Source organism: Capricornis sumatraensis, chromosome 21, assembly GCF_032405125.1.
Source record: "Capricornis sumatraensis isolate serow.1 chromosome 21, serow.2, whole genome shotgun sequence".
Classification (NCBI taxonomy): domain Eukaryota; kingdom Metazoa; phylum Chordata; class Mammalia; order Artiodactyla; family Bovidae; genus Capricornis; species Capricornis sumatraensis.
Window position 1 is genome coordinate 48,518,467 of NC_091089.1, and position 19,385 is coordinate 48,537,851.

The 19,385-nt window shown below is 39.8% G+C and overlaps 1 protein-coding gene across 1 annotated transcript; it reads left to right on the plus strand.

The window, feature by feature from the left end:
• Window positions 1-1,376: 1,376 nt before the first annotated feature.
• On the plus strand, window positions 1,377-14,482 carry HAUS1 (HAUS augmin like complex subunit 1). Its single transcript, XM_068993853.1, has 9 exons — window positions 1,377-1,411; window positions 2,392-2,566; window positions 6,495-6,630; window positions 8,182-8,316; window positions 9,508-9,631; window positions 10,138-10,203; window positions 10,955-11,026; window positions 11,376-11,423; window positions 12,981-14,482. The coding sequence occupies exons 1-9, from the start codon at window positions 1,382-1,384 to the stop codon at window positions 13,029-13,031; spliced, it is 837 nt and encodes a 278-aa protein (XP_068849954.1). The 5' UTR covers window positions 1,377-1,381; the 3' UTR covers window positions 13,032-14,482.
• Window positions 14,483-19,385: the final 4,903 nt, after the last annotated feature.

Genomic DNA, 19,385 nt, shown 5'->3' on the forward strand with positions numbered 1-19,385 from the left:
TAAAATTTGGGTTTGTAAAAATAAAGTTCAAGGATATTTTGTAAAATTTGTAGTGATGAAAGTGGAAAAAGGGCATAAAGATAACTTCCCTACCCTTATCTGGAATTTAGTAAATGAGCAGATACATATATGACTGAAACAAAAAAGAAAAAAATAAGAAAGCCACACAATATGATATAGGCTACTTACTAAAATTTCATCGAAAAGTTTAATCATTTAAAATATGCATATTACTTAAGAGAAAGATATTTGGTGCTAAGTGATTCACAATTTGATATTGAAACCTGTCACAGAAAGACTGAAAGCAAAAGGAGAAGGGGGCAGCAGAGGGTAAGATGGTTAGACAGCTTCACCGACTCAATGCACACAGTTTGAGCAAACTCCAGGAGATAGTGAAGGACAGGGTCGCCTGGGGTGCTGCAGTCCATGGGGTCGCAAAGAGTAAGACACAGCTCAGCGACTGAACACCACTGCCACCACAGAAAGTTGAGTACATGGCCTATTTTTCCTAATGTGATAGTATACTACAGGAGCTTGTGCACAGCAGTATGGTGTGACCTGAGGAGGCTGAAACACCCAGCGGGAATCAGAACACCATGGTCAGATTCCAGGTCCACCACCTAATCTTGGTCAAGCCATATACTCCATGCGTGTGGTTTTAATGTGAAAATAGGTAAAATAATGTGTGCCCATCTACTTTGCAGGGTTCCTGTAAGAATGAAACAAAAATAGGAAAACACAGAAAACTATAGAAATATAGAGAAATATAGAGAGCCTCTCAAGGTGTTAACTACAGAATGATGGAAGGAGGAGGGAACTTTAGGAAAGGCAAAGAAATGAATGAAAGAATGGCTGAGTGGCAGTGACTGTGCAGGAGTTGTATGCTGTAAACCTTTTAAAAACAGTTTCCAGCACATTTAGCTCTTTAGTAGTAGAAACTAAGGGATAAAAAGAGTGAGACTGCCCCAGCTCATATTGCCAAGGTAAAATTAAAATTTTAAGTGAGGAAGAAATAAACATCCACTATCAAATAAAAAGTTCCAGGTTGTTTTGGTTTTTTTTTTAAGATGAGTGATTCAAGTGAGATATAAAAATTTAAAAGAAAGAAAACACAGCCTGGTTCCATGCGGCCTTACTTCTCCTGGAGGTGATAACCATGGAGAGCGAAGAAAGCTGCAAGAGAACAAGGGCTTGCAGGGCTGAAGACTTGGACCAGCTTCGTTCAAGAGCTCCGCGCCCTGAAGTCCTAGTAAAAACTACAACTCCCACAAATCCCGGACCCAGAAGGGGGTGGGCCTAACGGTGTGTGGGCGGGGCCGTCAGAGCAAGCGGGGCGCTTCTTCCGCGAGGAGCTGCAGGAGAAGTGGCGGGACTGGTGGCGATGGAAGCTCTAGAGGAGAAAGAGGCGCAGGTGATGGGGCGGGAGCTGGGCTTTGCGGCCTCCGGGAAACCGCGTCTTTGACACACCCGCCCCGCCGGCGGATCTCCTGGGCGAGCCACTTTTACTGTGTTTCTCTAATGATCCATCTTTAGTCCGGCTTTCACCATCTGTGAGCTCCCCCGTCTGCCCCCCCCACCCCACCCCAACGCTGAAAAGGGAGTTTCCCTTCTTTTCCCGGCCTTCCCTGTTGGGACTCAGGCTTGGAGAGGGGTTGAGGAGCCCTCTCGTGTGAAACCTCTCCCTGGACACTGGAGGGGGACTTCTGATCCCAAACTCAGCTTCCAATCAGGCCTCGCAGTTCACCGCTGCTTTTTACTGGATTTATCACTCTTAACCAAGTGGTAAAGAACCTGCCTGCCAATGCAGGAGGTGTAAGAGACACGGCTTCGATCCCTGGGTCGGGAGGATCGCCTGGAGGAGGGCATGGCACCCACTCCAGTTTTCTTGCCTGGAGATCCCATGGACAGAGGCGCCTGGAGGGCTACAGTCCATGGGGTCTCAAAGAGGCGGGCAGGACTGAAGGGACTTAGCACACACAACCTGTTTTCCGCATCTCGCATCCCAACTCTAGGAGCTTTCCGGCTCTGAGGGACTTGTGATGTGTTGGAGACAACTCTTTTTTTCAGACTTTGAGCCCATAATAATGGTTAGCACTTGCATATTGAGCTTCCTATGATAATACTTGCCTAGTACTGCTTTCGTAGCTTTGGGGAAGAACAGATTGTTTTCTGGTAATTTTGTTGATTGTGCTGTGCCTGCTCACTTTTTAATCTCCTGACATCTGATATCTCTCTGCCTAAAGACAAATTAGGATGTGAAGTAAGTAGGATGCCAGAATATTCATAGAAAGCATTTTGTTTGCTATTGATCATTACTTAACTTGGTCTTTTTTGCTTCATGCCATTGAAATAAACAAGGGTTATTAAATTCGTGTCCCTTGTAATGGTTAGGTCGCTGCATGGCTGAAAAAAATATTTGGAGATCATCCCATTCCACAATATGAAGTGAATGCTCGGACAACAGAGATTTTATATAACCTTTCAGAACGCAACAGGGTCCGAGACAGGGATGTCTACCTGGTAACAGAGGACTTGAAACAGAAAGCAAAGGAATATGAATCAGAAGGTGAGATCAATTACAGAATTTTGAATGAGATACTACCTAGAGGTAACCAGATTTTAAAAGAGTAAAGTATGCATGCCTGCTAAGTCCCTTCAGTCATGTCCAGCTCTTTGTAGCCCGCCAGGCTCTTCTCTCCATGGGATTCTCCAGGTAAGAATACTGGAGGGAGTTGCATGCCCTCCTCCAGGAGATCTTCCTAACCCGGGGATCAAACTCACATCTCATTATGTCTCCTGCATTAGCAGGAGTTCTTTATTTCTAGTGCCACCTAGAAAGCCCTAACAGTCGAGTATACAAGATTGATTTAGTGTAGACAGCTTTTTAGCATTGCTTCTTTATTTTACCCAGACTTGTCTTAAACTGTGTTGTTATAGCAACCTAATATATTGCAGGGCTTGCCTGGTAGCTCAGCAGTAAAGAATCTGCCTGCCAATGCTGGAGACACAGGTTAGATCCCTGGGTCGGAAAGATCCCCTGGAGGAGGAAATGGCAACCCACTCCAGTATTCTTGCATAGGAAATCCATGGACAGAGGAGCCTGGCGGGCTACAGTCCATGGGATTGCAAAGAGTCGGACACAACTAAGTGACTAAAGAACAATAACAATACGTTGTAAGTGTCATTTAGTATATTTTATTGGTACTCTGATGGTAAAACACTGACCCCTAAAATACAAGTCTAAACTTATTAGCCTGACATATAAGATCAGTTCAAAAAAAAAAAAAAAAGATCAGTTCAGTTCAGTTCAGTCACTCAGTCGTGTCCAGTCTTTGCAACCCCATGGACTGCAGCACACCAGTCTTCCCTGTCCATCACCAACTCCCAGAGCTTGCTCAAACTCATGTCCATCAAGTCGATGATGCCATCCAACCATCTCATCCTCTGACATTCCCTTCTCCTCCCGCCTTCAATCTTTCCCAGCATCAGGGTCTTTTCAAATGAGTCAGTTCTTTGCATCAGGTGGCCAAAGGATTGGAGTTTCAGCTTTAGCATATGTCCTTCCAATGAATATTCAGGACTGATTTCCTTTAGGCTTGACTGGTTTGATCTCCTTGCAGTCCAAGGGACTCTCAAGAGTCTTCTCCAACACCACAGTTCAGAAGCATCAATTCTTTGGCGCTCAGCTTTTGTTATAGTCCAACTTTCATATCCATACATGACTACTGGAAAAACCATAGCTTTGAATAGATGGACCTTTGTCAGCAACGTAATGTCTCTGCTTTTTAATATGCTGTCTAGGTTGGTCATAGCTTTTCTTCCAAGAAGCATCTAAGATACCTGTGGTTTTTAATTAATCTGTTTGTTTATGGCTGCCCTGGGTCTTGCTTGAGGCACTTGGGCTTTCTCTCATTTCCGTGAGCAGGGACTACTCTCTAGGTGTGACGCGTGGGCTTTTCACTGTGGTGGCTTCTCTTGTTGTGGAGCGTGGGCTCTAGGGCGTGCAGGCTCTGTAGTTGTGATGCAGGAGCTTAGTTGCCCCACGGCATGTGGAATCTTCTCAGACCAGGGATGGAATCCGTGTCCGCTGCATTGGCAGGTGGACCAGAGAAGTCTTATTTTAGTAGTTATTAAAATACAGTATGTACACCCATGGCTGATTCATGTCAATGTATGGCAATAACCCACGACAATATTGTAAAGTAATTAGCCTCCAATTAAAATAAATTAATTTAAAAAAATAAATAAAATACAGTATGAAGAAAGGGGCTTTGAGTCCAGAAAAATCTTATTTTGCAAAAGCTATTTTTTTGTCTATACTAATATGTAACAAAAATTCTAAGGATTTTAAAAGTTAAGATTATTTATGTCTGTCCTAAAGCACCTTTTAGGGTGATGTATTAAATTGCAAATATTTCTACTAATATATACAAAATTTTGACACAATTTTCCATACTAAATTATCCAATAAACATCTACTTCTGCTTCACTGATTATGCTAAAGCTTTTGACTGTGTGGATCACAACAAACTATGAAAAACCCTTAAAGAGATGGGAATACCAGACCACCTTACCTGCCTCTTGAGAAACCAGTATGCAGGTCAAGAAGCAACAGTTAGAACCAGACATGGAACAACAGACTGGTTCAAAATTGGGAAAGGAGTACGTCAAGGCTGTATGTTGTCACCCTGCTTATTTAACTTGTATGCAGAGTACATCATGTGAAATACTGGGTTGGATGAAGCACAAGCTGCAATCAAGATTGCCTGGAGAAATATCAATAACCTCAGATATGCAGAAAACACCACTTTCATGGCAGAAAATGAAGAGGAGCTAAGAGCCTCTTGATGAAGGTGAAAAAGTGAAAAAACTGGCTTAAAACTCAAGATTCAAAAAGCTAAGATCATAACATCCATCACTTCATGGCAAATAGATGGGGAGAAAGTGGAAACAGTGACAGACTTTATTTTCTTGGGCTCCAAAATCACTGCAGACTGTGACTGCAGTCATGAAATTAAAAGACACTTGCTCCTTGGAAGAAAAGCTATGACACACCTAGACACCATATTAAAAAGCAGAGACATCACTTTTCTGACAAAGGGAAAGGTCTGTATAGTCAAAGTTATGGTTTTTCTTGTAATCATGTGGATGTGAGAGTTGAACCATAAGGAAAGCTGAGGGCCGAAGAATTGATGCTTCGAACTGTGGTGCTAGAGGAGACTCCTGAGAGTCCCTTAGACAGCAAAGAGATCATACCAGTCAATCCTAAAGGAAATTAACCCTGAATATTCATAGGAAGGACTGATGCTGAAGCTGAAGTTCCAATACTTTGGTCCCCTGATGTGAAGAGCTGACTTATTGGAAAAGACCCTGATGCTGGGAAAGATTGAGGGCAGGAGAAGGGGGTGACAGAGGCAGAGATGGTTGTATGGCATCATCAATTCATGGACATGAGTTTGAGCAAGCTCTGGGAGTTGGTGATGGACAGGGAAGCCTGGTATGCAGCAGTCCATGGAGTTGCAAAGAGTCAGACATGATTGAGCGACTAAGCAACAACAATTATAAGTTGGTGTCTGCTGAGTAGATGGCTGAATATCCGCAGGTAGAAGAATGAAGTTGGAGCCTGCCTCATAATATATATAAGAATGAACTTAAGGGACTTCTGTGTGGTCCAGTGGTTAAGAATCTGCCTTGCAATGCAGGGGACACAGTTTCAATCCCTGGTCAGGTAACTAAGATCCCACATGCCACCGGCCAGCTAAGCCCGAGCGCCACAGCTAGAGAGCCTGTGCGCTACAAATGTTGAAGTCCACACGCTCTGGAGCAGCAAAGATCCCGAGTGCTGCCACTGAGACCGGATGCAGCCAAATAAATGAATAAATACATACATACATATATATATATATATATATATATATATATATACACTCATATATATATATATGAGAAAGTGGAATATATATATATATAAAACATATATATATGAGTTTTTTAAAAAAGAGTTTAAAAAAAAACAAGAACTAACTCAAAATGAATAAAAAACCTAAAAGTAAGAGCTAATCTAAAACTCAAAAGACAGCATAAATGTTCATCTTCATGCTTTGGATTTGGCTATGGTTTCTCAGCTATGATAGCAAAAACAGCAGCAGCAAAAGAAAAAGTAGGCGAACTGGAAATCATCAAAATTAAAAACTTTTGATCTCAAAATGTTTTTCTTCTCATCATCAAGTAAATGAGAAGACAACACACAGAATGGGAGAAAATATTAGCAAATCAGAGGAACTGCCAGTAAGCACAGCATCAGTAACCATCAAGAAAATGCAAATCAAAACCACATTCCACTCCACACCTACAAGGATGGGTACACAACTCTGAATATAGTAAAAGCCATTGAATTATATGTTTTAGGTGGGTGATTGCAATAAAGCTGTTGAAAAATTTAAATAAAGCAAAACAAAGATCTTAGTCACCATAGAACTCTTATTTCTTTTCAGCCAAGCATCTTCAAGACCTTCTCATGGAGAGTGTGAATTTTTCCCCTGCCAGTCTCTCCAGCACTGGTTCCAGGTATCTGAATGCTTTGGTTGACAGTGCAGTGGCCCTTGAAACAAAGGATACCTCTCTAGCTAGGTAATTCTTGTGATTGTTTTAATTTCTGCAGTCATGTATGCTATGAGGTGTTAACCTAAGGAGCTTTTGTATGTCAGGGTAATATAAGAAATTATAGGAAATAATTTTATGTTTATAATTATATAGGAAATATATGCAGAAACACTAAATTTAGTCAACTCCTTATCATTGGTAGTGAGTATGTTTGATTATTTCAGATAAACTTGGTTAAATTTATAATGTATTATTCTTTCAGGATTAGGTTTGTGAAGGTTGGTTCTCATGTATATTTGAAAAGGGATTAGGTATCACATTATTCCCCTCAGTCAGTCAGTTCAGTCACTCAGTCATATCTGACTCTGTAACCCCATGAACTGCAGCACGCCAGGCTTCCCTTTCCATTACCAACTCCCAGAGCTTCCTCAAACTCATGGCCATTGAATGGCTGATGCCATCCAACCACCTCATCCTCTGTCGTCCCCTTCTCCTCCCACCTTCAATCTTTCCCAACTTGAGGGTCTTTTCCAGTGAGTAAGTTCTTCACATCAGGTGGCCAAAGGATTGTAGCTTCATCTTCAGCATCAGTCCTTCCAATGAATGTTCAGGACTGATTATTCCCTTAAACAGTAAGAAAAGCAGTAGGCTAAATCGCCTACTGTTGAATGTAATGATTTTCAGTCATGTTCCTACCCTATTGGATAGAGTAGGTTTCCTTCTGACATGCATTTTACCTGTATAAAGACATTATTCTTCTAACAACCTTAAGAAGAAACCGAGGCTCAGAGGGGTGGGTTAGATAATTTCTCTGAGCTAGTAAATGACAGAGGTGGGTTTCAAACCCCACTTCAGAGTCCTAGGACTATCCCTGCTGGATGAATCTTAGCTAGGGACTACCATTACAGATTATAATCAGAGAACTGTATAGCTGTTCTGTTCAACTGCTAATGCAAAAGCTTGGAATATATATACATATATATTTAAGCAGAAGAGTTTTAGCTAGGAGATCATATAAACTGTATAGCAGTAGAAATCTTAATTCAATCAATTGTCTTGAATTAAGCCAATTCAGCAGACCCCAAATACTAAATATATGTAAAGTTCTCTCTATATCTCTGTTCCCCTCTCTTCTTCCCTCCCTCCCTCCATATATACATATATATATATGTATAGCTATCTATGTAGGCACTGGGGAAGCAGAAATGAAGTGAATAGAATAATGAATGCCGGCAAGGACAGTCTCCACTCATGGTAAATTGAAGGAGATGGACTTGTAAAATTATAACATAGTATGACAGCTGCAACATTATAGGAATGTACAAGTTGTACGTAGAAAGCACAGAGAAAGGGGTAGTGAATTCCAGAATGGGAATAAATATAGTTTTTAAGGAAATTTGCCAGCTGAGGAAGGGTATTCCAATGAGAACAGTGTGTAAAGTAGTACAGAGGTATGAAAGAGCGTGATTAAGGAAGAATTTACATAGAAGTAAAATCATTTTTAGAGGTGAGGAATAATTGTAATAATTGTAATTATTGTCCTTAATGTCCGTTTACATGACCAGATTCTTCTTTTAGTTTTATCCCTGCAGTGAATGATTTGACCTCTGATCTTTTTCGCACCAAATCCAAAAATGAAGAAATCAAGCTTGAATTGGCAAAACTTGAGAAAAATCTAACAGCAACTTTAGTATTAGAAAAATGTCTGCGAGAGTAAGTAATTAGTTTGAAGTTGTGACAATTTTTACTATAAAGGCAATAACAGGACATTGTAAGATTTAGTTTTGGCCAATAGATATAATTTAAAACAACACATTAGGAAATGGTAAGATAAAATGCGTTTTTAAGTAGAAAATGACTTGGATGAAGATAGAAGTGGTTGGCTACATACTTTTATCTTTTATGTAGTAGTTTCTTTTTTCCCTATTTTTTTTCATTACTTACAAAGTTTTATAGAAAGAATACATCTGAGTATCATTCTATTGGTGATGACAATTGAACAATACTCATAACTGTTCTTGAGTAACTAATAATTATCAAAGATTATAATTATACAATATGGAGAAATACAGAACAAAATACAATTTTGGAAGCACAGTTGCTCTACAATATTGTGTTGACCTCTGCCACACATCACCACGAGCCAGCCGCAGCTGCACATATGTCCCCTCCCTCCTGAACCCCCGGTCCCACCTCCCATCCCATCCCATCCCTCGGGTTGTCACAGAACGCTGGGTTGAGCTCACTGTGTCACACAGCCAATTCTCACTTGCTGTCTGTTTTTCACGTGGTAATGTGTATGTTTCCATACTGTTCTCTCAATTTGTCCCACTCTCTCCTTCGACCACTGTGTCACAAACTATGGTACAACTTAAAGTCATGTTCCGTTTTATTGCCCTTTCTTACTAGAACTCTGGTATCCCTCTTGATGTTCTGGCTCTTCTTTAGGTCCCAATGGCCCCAGAGGTTAGATGCTGTGAAGCAGGAGTATGTATATGCACAAGTAATATGATGTTGTATTAATTTATCCAATAAATACTAACTCTGTGTATGCAAAGCACCTTGTCATGTTACATTTAGAAGAGAGGCCTTTGTGACCTCCATAATTCAAATTGTCTTTAGATCCATTAAGCCACTTTTTTGAGCAGCTGATCTACTTTCTCCAAGAATAATCAGCATAGATTAATCTTAAAGTTATTCAGTATTCCTTGAGAAAAATCCCAGATGGCAACATGGAGAGAAAGATGACCTGGAAGAATGCGTGGTAGTAGCCAGTCTGGAATATAAAATTTAAGCTAGAAAATCCAGCAAGTATGTTGTCTACTCTTTGAATCAAAGAAGTAGTAGTTTGCTTTTCATAATAATTTCACCAAGAAGAAAATGTTCTCAACTTTCCTTTTTAAGGGATCTCAAGAAGGCAGAGTTACATCTGTGTACGGAAAGGGCCAGAGTTGACAGTCGTCTTCAGAACATGGACTTCCTAAAAGCCAAGTCGGAGGAGTTCAGATCTGGAATTAGAACTGCGGAGGTTTGCATGAAAGACTCAATACATTTAGCTCTCTTCAGACTTCTTTCCAACTTTCATCCTCACAACTAGGCAGTATTGTTATTGTCTTTTCACGACAAGGATACTGTGAAGATAGTTCAGTTCAGTTCAGTTGCTCAGTCATGTCTTTGCGACCCCATGAACCGCAGCACGCTAGCCCTCCCTGTCCGTCACCATTGCACAGCCGTCTCGCAGCAGATCCCAGTTCACACGCAGGCCCCAAAGCTCAAGCTCTTAAGCCCTGCACCCATATTGTCGCCATCTTGTCACAAATCTCGGACTGTCTGAAATGACTCACATGCGACATAAAAGTGCTTAGAAGCAAGTATTGTTCTTCATCTATGATTTGTTTGGTAGCTTTTACAAAAGCTCTATTTTATGTTATAGCTCTTTACATAAGTCTTTACTATGTTGTATATTGAAAATATTCAATGATGGTCACTTGCAAAATAATTTTTTAAACTGAACTCCCTTTTTTGTCATTGTAGGAGCAGCTTGCAGCCCGAGGAATGGATGCTTCTCTGTCTCATCAGTCACTGGTGGCACTTTCAGAGGTTCGCTTGCTTTACCCAGCTTAGCTTTCTTTAAAATGTCAGTGTGCAATGTACTTGTTTCTTTTTATAGAGCTTTTTTCACTATTGACCCGATTTCTTTTCCTTTACCTCTGTATTTTATGTTTACCAGTATTTATATTTTTATTACTTGTTTATCTATATATATTTTTACATATGTTTGTTTTTTTCTTTATTTGATGGAGTCAATGATTATTGATTTATCTATTGAATAAGCATATTGAGGTATTCTGTGCTAAACCACCTAAATATTCATCTTTCTTCCCTTTCAGTAAAATACCGGCTCCCAACTCCTATACAATGCAGTTCTGGGGTTTAGGTTCTATAAGAGTTTTATTTCTTTTCATGGGAAGAGGGAGAAATGGGGAGATTTGTTTTATGGTTTTATTCTTAAGATTTTTTGGTACTTTGACTTTGGGAATCTAAAATTGACAGTTCATAAATATGTGTTTGAGACTCTTGTTTCCTGATGTTCTGATGCCTCTTAATCACATTATTTTGTATTCCCAGACAGCATATTAGTCTTAATAAAGGGGAGTATTACTTTCCTGTTTTAACATCTTGTAAGGATTGTGTCCATTTGTTATCCATTTACCTTTGAAGCTCTTTTATTTGTTACATTATTTAAAATGTCCTAGTGTTAATGCTTTGTCACGTTTTATTTCAGAAATGGGCAGTGTTTAATTGCATTGTGAATATCTTTATTATTCTGTATGCTTTTTTTCACCCTCAGAAATTGACAGAACTAAAACGACAGACTGTACCTTTGAAGAAAAAATTGGAGTCCTATTTAGATTTAATGCCGGTAATTATTTTTATGAATTAAAAAAAAAAAAAAGTTTATCTCCTCCAGCTTTCTCTAAGGGCACTAAATGATCATGAAAATACTGGGTCCATGTCTAAGGACCTAGGTCCTCCTCTTTCTTCTCTTTCAGTAAAATATAAGCTCCAAATTCTTATAGAATGCAATTCTGGGGGTTTAGGTTGTATAAGGGTCTGTGTTGAAAGTCTCTATTGAATTTCAGTATTGTATGTACTTGGGATATACTTTCTATAAGTTTTTTTACCTTTTGAAAAGGATTGTTTTATTTTTTTTCGCCTTGTTTCCTAGCCGAGATAATATAACCTTTCCTTATTCTATTTTTCTTTAAAAGAATCCATCTCTTGCTCAGGTAAAAATTGAAGAAGCAAAGCGAGAATTAGTAAGTAGTTCCATTTTTTTCCTTCAGACTTTAAAAAATAAATGCTGATAAAGCCAAAACTCCTTTCCTCCTCTTTCTTTCCTTTCTACTCAGAGGTAAAGGTAAAGCACAGTCCCAAACTTCAGGTATATCGTTACCATGCATCTTTTAATACTTTTGGGGGGGCATATATGTAATTTTTTTTAATAAAAAATACATAGTGGTCTTTTAAATTTTTGTATAGATTTTCCTGAATGGAAAAGGAGAGTTGAGAGGCATAGAATATTCTAGACAAAGTGAAAGTGAAGTCACTCAGTTGTGTCCGACTCTTTGCAACCCCATGGACTGCAGCCTACCAGGCTCCTCCGTCTATGGGATTTTCCAGGCAAGAGTACTGGAGTGGGTTGCCATTTCCTTCTCCAGGAGATCTTCCCGACTGAGGGATTTAACCCAGGTCTCCCGTATTGTAGGCAGACGCTTTACCGTCTGAGCCACCAGGGAAGTCAGGAAATAACAAAAACATAAGAGCTGAAGAATGGAGGACTTTTCCAAGCTTTTGCAAGTAAGGCAATCTGCCTGCTTAGGGGTATGCAGTGGAAGATAGGACTGAAGTAGGTCAATTGGTTTAGGAGGTGAAGGGCCTTAAATATAAAGAAGGTTGAACTTAGAGCCTGTAGGGCAGGGGTCCCCAGGACTGGTCCATGGCCTGTTACCAGCCAGGCCTCTCAGCAGGAGGTAAGCACCAAGTGAGTGTGCAAGAGAAGCTTCATGTATATTTACAGCCGCTCGCATTACCTCCTGAGCTCTGCCCCCATCACATCAGCATCCGATTCTCATAGGAGTGTGAACGCCAACCCTAAAGTCAAGGCAGAATATGCTGAGATTGCCACAAAATAAAAATAAAGTACACAGTAAGTGTCATGCACTTGGATCATCCCAAAACCATCCCCCTACCTCCAGTCCATGGAAAAAACGTCTTCCATGAATGTCTTCCACTGGTCCCTAGTGCCAGAAAGATTGAGGACTGCTGCTGCAGGGGACCACTGAAAGTTGCTCTGAGTTGCCTTGCTTTTTAAGCTAAAGTGACATGTGATCAAGGTTATGCTTTTTGATCAGGGCAGTCATTTAGGAAGATTTTTCTGGAATCAGTGTATAAGGTGGATTGGAGGATAGAGAAAGAAAATTGCAGAAACAAGTTGGCTTGTTTAGGCCAGATGAGAAGTAATGAGAACAGTGATGGTGAGACTGGAAAAGAGCGATGTGAGAGACATTGTGAAAGTATGTTTGCTTAAGGCGTACAGGGCAGGAAAATCTATTCATGTAGCGTGTCATTCACCTCTCTAAAGGGTTTTTTCCCCCCCTCCTTAGATGTTTATTAGGAGTCTGAAAACTTGGAGTGTGGGAAGTGGGAAAGATATAAAAGCAAGGAAAATCTCATTTATAATGATATTTCTAAAAATTTCTGCTTTAGTGGTTTTCCTTTATGTTTCCCTTATTTTAAATAGCTTTAGAAGTTAGAGCAGTTTTTTTTTTTATGTCCTTAGTTATAATATTTATGGTGTTTCTTTCTTCCTTTAGGATACTCTTGAAGCTGAACTTACAAAGAAAGTAAACATGATGGAACTGTGACCAGAGCCAAATAAATTTCACCTTTCTTAACAAAGTAGATTGAATAGGACTTTAAAGAATTTTTTCCTTGTGACATTCCTTATAACTTAATTTCTGTGTTCTTAGATGAAATAATGTCATTATTGATGAAATAGTGGTGTCTGGTTGTGTATTGAATTTTTATGTGCAAATGCATAGTTTTCATATGAAGAAACATTGGTTTTCGACGTTGTTTGTGGCTTGATGTCCTTCAGTAGCTCTCTTAGGTGAACGCATGACAGTCATCATGTAGTCACTCACGAGGTCAGCTAAATGAAAGGGAAAGATTCTGCAGCTTCAGTTATGTTTCTCCCATGCCCCCTTCTGCTGGAATTTGCTATTTTTTTTTCTGATCCATTTACCTGCTTAATTCCAAATGTTAATATATGCAGGAATTTGGTTTATGAAAAAGATGACCTTTTAAATCAGTAATAGAGAGATGGATAAGTTAACACATGGTGCTAAATCTATACTTTACCCGTTATATCAGGATAATTTCAAGGGATCAAAGATTTAAATTTTATTTTTAAAGATAGTAAAAGAAATCATAGAGGAATTTTAATATTTTGATTTTTAAATAATCAGAGTCACAAACTTATGACTGAAATCCAGGAGCCATAAATAAAATGATTGAAATGTTTGAAAATTTTGAAATACTAGAACTTCCTGTATGGGAATATCTCTTATAAATAAAATCAAACCATGATAAATGTAGTCTAAAGAAGAAGAGAGATTTTTCACTTTGCACCTTTTGTACTTTAAAAAATTTTGTACCATGGGATCAAGAATCAATTAGTTTTTTAAAGATTACCTAATTGACCTTAAAAATTTCCCTCTCCTTTTCCACAAATATGTGGGTAAATACAACGCAAAAGACATTTGTATTTCCTTTTTTGGAGACTGTCCATATCCTTTAGCCATTTAGGTATGATTGTTTCATCTGTTTCTTAACAGTTTATGGGTGCTTCTGGTGTGTTAGCTAAATTAATGTTTTACAGTTTGGAGTTGTGAATATTTTCCAAGGTTGCCATTTGTTTCTTAACTGCAGTGCTTTTGGTAAGGTGACTTGATGGGTCAGCTGTGGAAATAACCACCAAAATCCCTCCCACCCTTGTGCTCTCCCTCTTTCTACTCTAACCTCACTACTTCTCTCATCAAGAGGTGGAGTCTATCTTCACCTGCTGTATCTGGTTTGGCCCTATGATTTGTTTTGGCCACTGAGACAAATAGCAAATAGGACAAAACCAAGGACTAAAAACTTGTTATGCATTGGAGCTTGCCATCTCTCACTGAGACTACCATGTGAAGAATCCTGGACCATTGGAGGATGAGCAAAGAAAGGTAATTCCAGCCGAGCCCTGCTGCCACCCCAAGACCACCAGGCTGCCAACTGCCAGATACGGGAATGAGGTCTTATACCGTCCAGCCCTCCTAGCAGACTACGTAGATCAACCATGCTGTCCCAGGCCGGAAGCTCACAGAGTCAACCTGTAGAATCATACGAAATAATAAATGATTGTTGTTTGAAGCTTATTTTAAATCGGGGGCTGGTTGTTGGCTGTAGCAGCTAGTTGATAAAAGTAACCTTTGAAATTTATTTTTTGGCTTCCCCGATGGCTCAGCAGGTAAAGAATCTGCTTGCAGTGCAGGAGACATGGGTTCAGTCTCTGGGTTGGGAAGATCCCCTGAAGGAGGCAATGGCAACCCACTCCAGTATTCTTGCCTGGAAAATCCCGTGGACAGAGGAGCCTGGCTGGCTACAGTCCAAGGGTCACAAAGAGTCAGCAATGACTGAGCGACTAACACTTAACACCTGAAATTTATGTTCAGAGAAAAAAGCAAAACATGTACAATATGAGAATCAAAAAGAAACCTAAAACCTACATAATTTTATAGATAATAACCATATTCCATGTTAGTAAGAAAATTGTTTTAGATAAAAGACAAAGATTGAAAGAATAGGTTTTTAGAACACCTCCAGTTATTTAATGTACTTGAACAAAATGTCTTAAAAGTAAGGATAGGTAGATTCACAATCATAGTAGATGAATTACATCTTCTCTTAGTAATTGATAGAACAGGCAAAAAAAAAAAACAATCAGCAAGGATACAGGCTATTTAAATAGCACAATTAACAAACTTGATAATGGATATATAAAGAATCCTGTTACAGACTGCCACAGGTACATGTTCTTTTCAAGTGCCTGCAGAACATTTAAAAAATCATCCAAAGAGTGGTCAGTAAAAGAAATCTCAGCCATTACAGGACTGAAACCATACACAGCATGCTCTGTCAATACAACGCAGTTAGATAAATAACTGAAAACTTGCATGTTTAGAATTTAAGGAATACAGTCTAAAACTGTGAATCAAAAATTGCAAATTAGAAAATATTTAGAACTGGCAATGATGAAAATTCTATATATCCAAACTTACAGATTTCTGCTTTTGGCCACGTTGAAATAAGAGTGATCACACGGACTAGATGGCTTTAAATAGATAAACGAAAACAGGAAACTATAGTGTCCAGACATTGAGTAGCAAAGAAGCCTAGGACATTCATTCATAAGAGAAAGAAACAAGGTGAGCCTTGTGATAGACCCAGCTTAGTGATGGACAGGGTTTTCAAGTTCATAGCTCAGAGAAGGAGAACCCAAACAGCCTGGTGATCTTGCCTAGTTGAAGAGAGAGAGAGATGAGAATTGAGAAAATCAAAGGAAAATGTCAGAAAACATCAGAGGGTTCTGCAGGTCTGCAGAGGTATTTATTCAAATCTTTGTCTAAACTGATTTGCACACATAGGAGGAAATCACCTGGAGCCACTGAAAGAGCCACTGGAAAGGAGCAGGCTGAAAAATTCCTGGAACATGCAAAAGACGGATTATCTCATGTTCCTGTGAGCCAGGGTGGAGCTACTTCCTGCTCCATAGAACACCAGTAGTGTCCTCAGAAGATTATTTGCCTTGGTGGTGAGAATTAGCTCAAAACCCATACCAACATAAAGGCAGCCACAGACTATACATAAACAAATGGAAATGGCCGTATTCCAGTAAAACAATTTACAAAGACAGATGGCAAGTCAGATCTGGCCCACATACAGTAGTTTGCAAACTCCTATCCTACAACAATAGCTATAAAACAAAAAGAGGTATAGCTAGTAAATCAGTTGCAGAGTTAGCATGGAATCATAAAAAATGCTCAGCCCAAAAGAAGGCAGGAAATAAAAAGAAGAGACAAATAGAAAGCAAGATGGTAGATTTACACACAGCCATATCAATAATGGCATTAAATGCAACTGATATAAATACTCCAAATAAAGAGATTTTCAGCTTAAGTAAAAAAAAAAATCAAGACTCAGTTAAATGCTCTTCTTTTAAAAATATTTATTTATTTCCCTACATGGCTGCATCATGTCCTAGTTTCGGCATGGAAACCCTTAGCTGTGGCCTGTAGGATATAGGTCCCTGATCAGGGATTGAACCTGGGCCTCCTGCATTGGAAGCTTGAAGTCAGCCTCTGGACCACCAGGAAAGTCCCAACCCACTTTCCATATAAAGATACAGATAGATTAAAAGTAAAATGGAAAATGTATACATGTAAACAGCAATTAAAAGTTTACAGTACAACTTCCCTGGTGATCCAGTGGTTAAGAATCCGTCTTGCAGGGGACACCTGTTCTATCCCTGGTCTGGGAAGATCCCACATGCTGTGGAGCAACTAAGCCAGTGGGGCAACTAAGCCCGTGCGCCACAGCTACTGAGTCTGAGCTCCTGAGCCCACAAGCTGTAACTACTGAGCCCACACATTGCAACTACCGAAGCCCAAGTGTTCCAGAGCCTGTGCTCCACAACAAGAGAAGCCACCTCAATGAGAAGCCCCCATCACTGCATGGCAAGTAGATGGGGAAAAAATGAAAACGGTGACAGACTTTATTTTCTTCTGCTCCAAAATCACTCCAGACGGTGTCTGCAATCACTTGCTCCTTGGAAGAAAAGCTATGACACACCTAGACAGAGTATTAAAAAGCAGAGGCTTCATTTTGCTGACATAGGTCCAGATAGTCAAAGCTATTCTTTTTCCAGTAGTCATGTATGGATATGAGAGTTGGACCGTAAAGAAGGCTGAACACCGAAGAACTGATGCTTTCAAATTGTGCTGGAGAAGACTCGAGAATCCCTTGAACTGCAGGGAGATCGAACTAGTCAATCCTAAAGGAAATCAACCCTGAATATTCATTAGAAGGACTGATGCTGAAGTTGAAGCTCCAATACTTTGGCCACCTGATGTGAAGAGTCAGCTCATTGGAAAAGACCCTGATGCTGGGAAAGATTGAGGGCAGGAGGAGAAGGGGGTGACAGAGAATGAGATGGTTGGATGGCATCACTAACACAACGGACATGAGTTTGAGTAAGTTCTGGGAGATAGTGAAGGACCGGGAAGCCTGGCATGCTGCAGTCCATGGGGTCACAAAGAGTTGGACATGACTGAGCGACTGAACAACAAACCACAACACACCACAACTAGAGAGTAGCCCCTCCCTGCTCACCACAACTAGAGAAAGCCAGTGTGCAGCAACAAAGACCCAGCACAGCAAAATATAAATAAGTAAATAAGCAAAAATTTAAAAAGCACGATTTAAAAGAAAGTTTACAGTATTATCAAAATAGATGTTAGAACAGGAGATAAACATGGACAGTGCATGGTAATAAAAAAGCCAAAATCATCCGAAGATGATTTGGGGGAAAGAACAGTTTTTAACAAATTTTGCTGGGACAATTAGATGCAAAGAATAAAGTCAAACCCTTAGCTCGCATTATATACAAAAACTAACTCAAAATAAATCAAAACATTCGATATGAATGAAAACTATAAAATTTTTAGAAGAAAAGTTAGAGACAAATCATGATCTTGGATTTGACAAAGGATTCTTGGATATGAAACCAACAGCACAAGCAACAAAAGAAAACATAGTTAAATTGGACTTCCTGAAAATCAAAAACTTTAGTGTTTCAAAGGACACCACTGAGACAATGAGTAGACAATCTACTGAATGTGGGGAAATATTTGCAAATCATATGTCAGATAAGGGACTTATATCCAGAATCTATAAAACCCAGCTCAATAATAAAAGACAAATAACCCCATTAAAAATAGGTAAAGGATTTGAAAAGACATTTCTCCAGTGTGTGTGTGTGTGTGTGTGTGTGTGTGTGTGTATATATGAATGCCCAATAAGCACATGAAAAGATGCTTGACATCATTGATTATCAGGAAAATAAAACTCAAAACCACAATGAGATACTGTCTCATACTCACTAAGAAGGATAAAAGAGACAGATAATGACAAGTGTTGGTGAGCATGTGGAACCCTCATACACTAATGGTAGGCTTGTAATATGGTACAATCATCTTGGAAAACAGTTTGGCAGGGTCTCAAATGACTAAATATTGAGTTATCATATGACCCAGCAAGTTAAGTCCCAGCTGTATATCCAAGAGAAATGAAAACACATGTCAAGGCAGGAATAGAGATGCAGACATAGAGAACAAACCTGTGGACATGGCGGGGTTGGGGGGACTGAGTGTAGGACATTGACATGTATACACTGCTGCTGCTGCTAAGTCGCTTCAGTCGTATCCGACTCTGTGCGACCCCATAGATGGCAGCCCACCAGGCTCTCCCATCCCTGGGATTTTCCAGGCAAGAGCACTGAAGAGGTTGCCATTTCCTTCTCCAATGCATGAAAGTGAAAAAGTCAAAGTGAAGTCGCTCAGTCGTGTCCTACTCTTAGCGACCCCATGGACTGCAGCCTGCCAGCCTCCTCCATCCATGGGATTTTCCAGGCAAGAGGACTGGAATGGGGTGCCATTGCCTTCTCTGATGTATACACTACCATATTTAAAACATAGCTAGTGGGAAGCTGCTGTATAGCAGAGGGAGCTCAGCTCGGTGCTCCATGATAACCTAGAGGGGTGGGATGGGGTTTGGGAGGAAGCTCAAGAGGGAGGGGATATATGTATACATATGGCTGATTCACATTGTTGTACAGCAGAAACTGACACACTATTGTAAAGCAATTATATTAAATACATCCATACAAAAATAATACATGGATGTTTCCATCTGCATTATTCAAAACAACCGAAATCCCTACCAACTGACGAATGGACAAACAAAACATTCATCCATACAATGGAGTATTACTGAGTCATAAAAAGGAATGACATACCCAGACATGCTACAATATGGATGAATCTTGAAACCATTCTGCTCAACTGCTCTGGTGGTCCAGTGGTTAAGAATCTACCTGCCCATGCAGGTGACATGGGTTCAAC

Excerpts from the sequence above, each read along its gene's own strand:
- HAUS1 (XM_068993853.1), top strand. The coding sequence starts at position 1,382 with ATGGAAGCTCTAGAGGAGAAAGAGGCGCAG. Across the intron at positions 1,412-2,391 it reads TAGAGGAGAAAGAGGCGCAG|GTCGCTGCATGGCTGAAAAA; the intron begins GTGATGGGGCGG and ends TGTAATGGTTAG. Across the intron at positions 10,204-10,954 it reads CACTGGTGGCACTTTCAGAG|AAATTGACAGAACTAAAACG; the intron begins GTTCGCTTGCTT and ends TTTCACCCTCAG.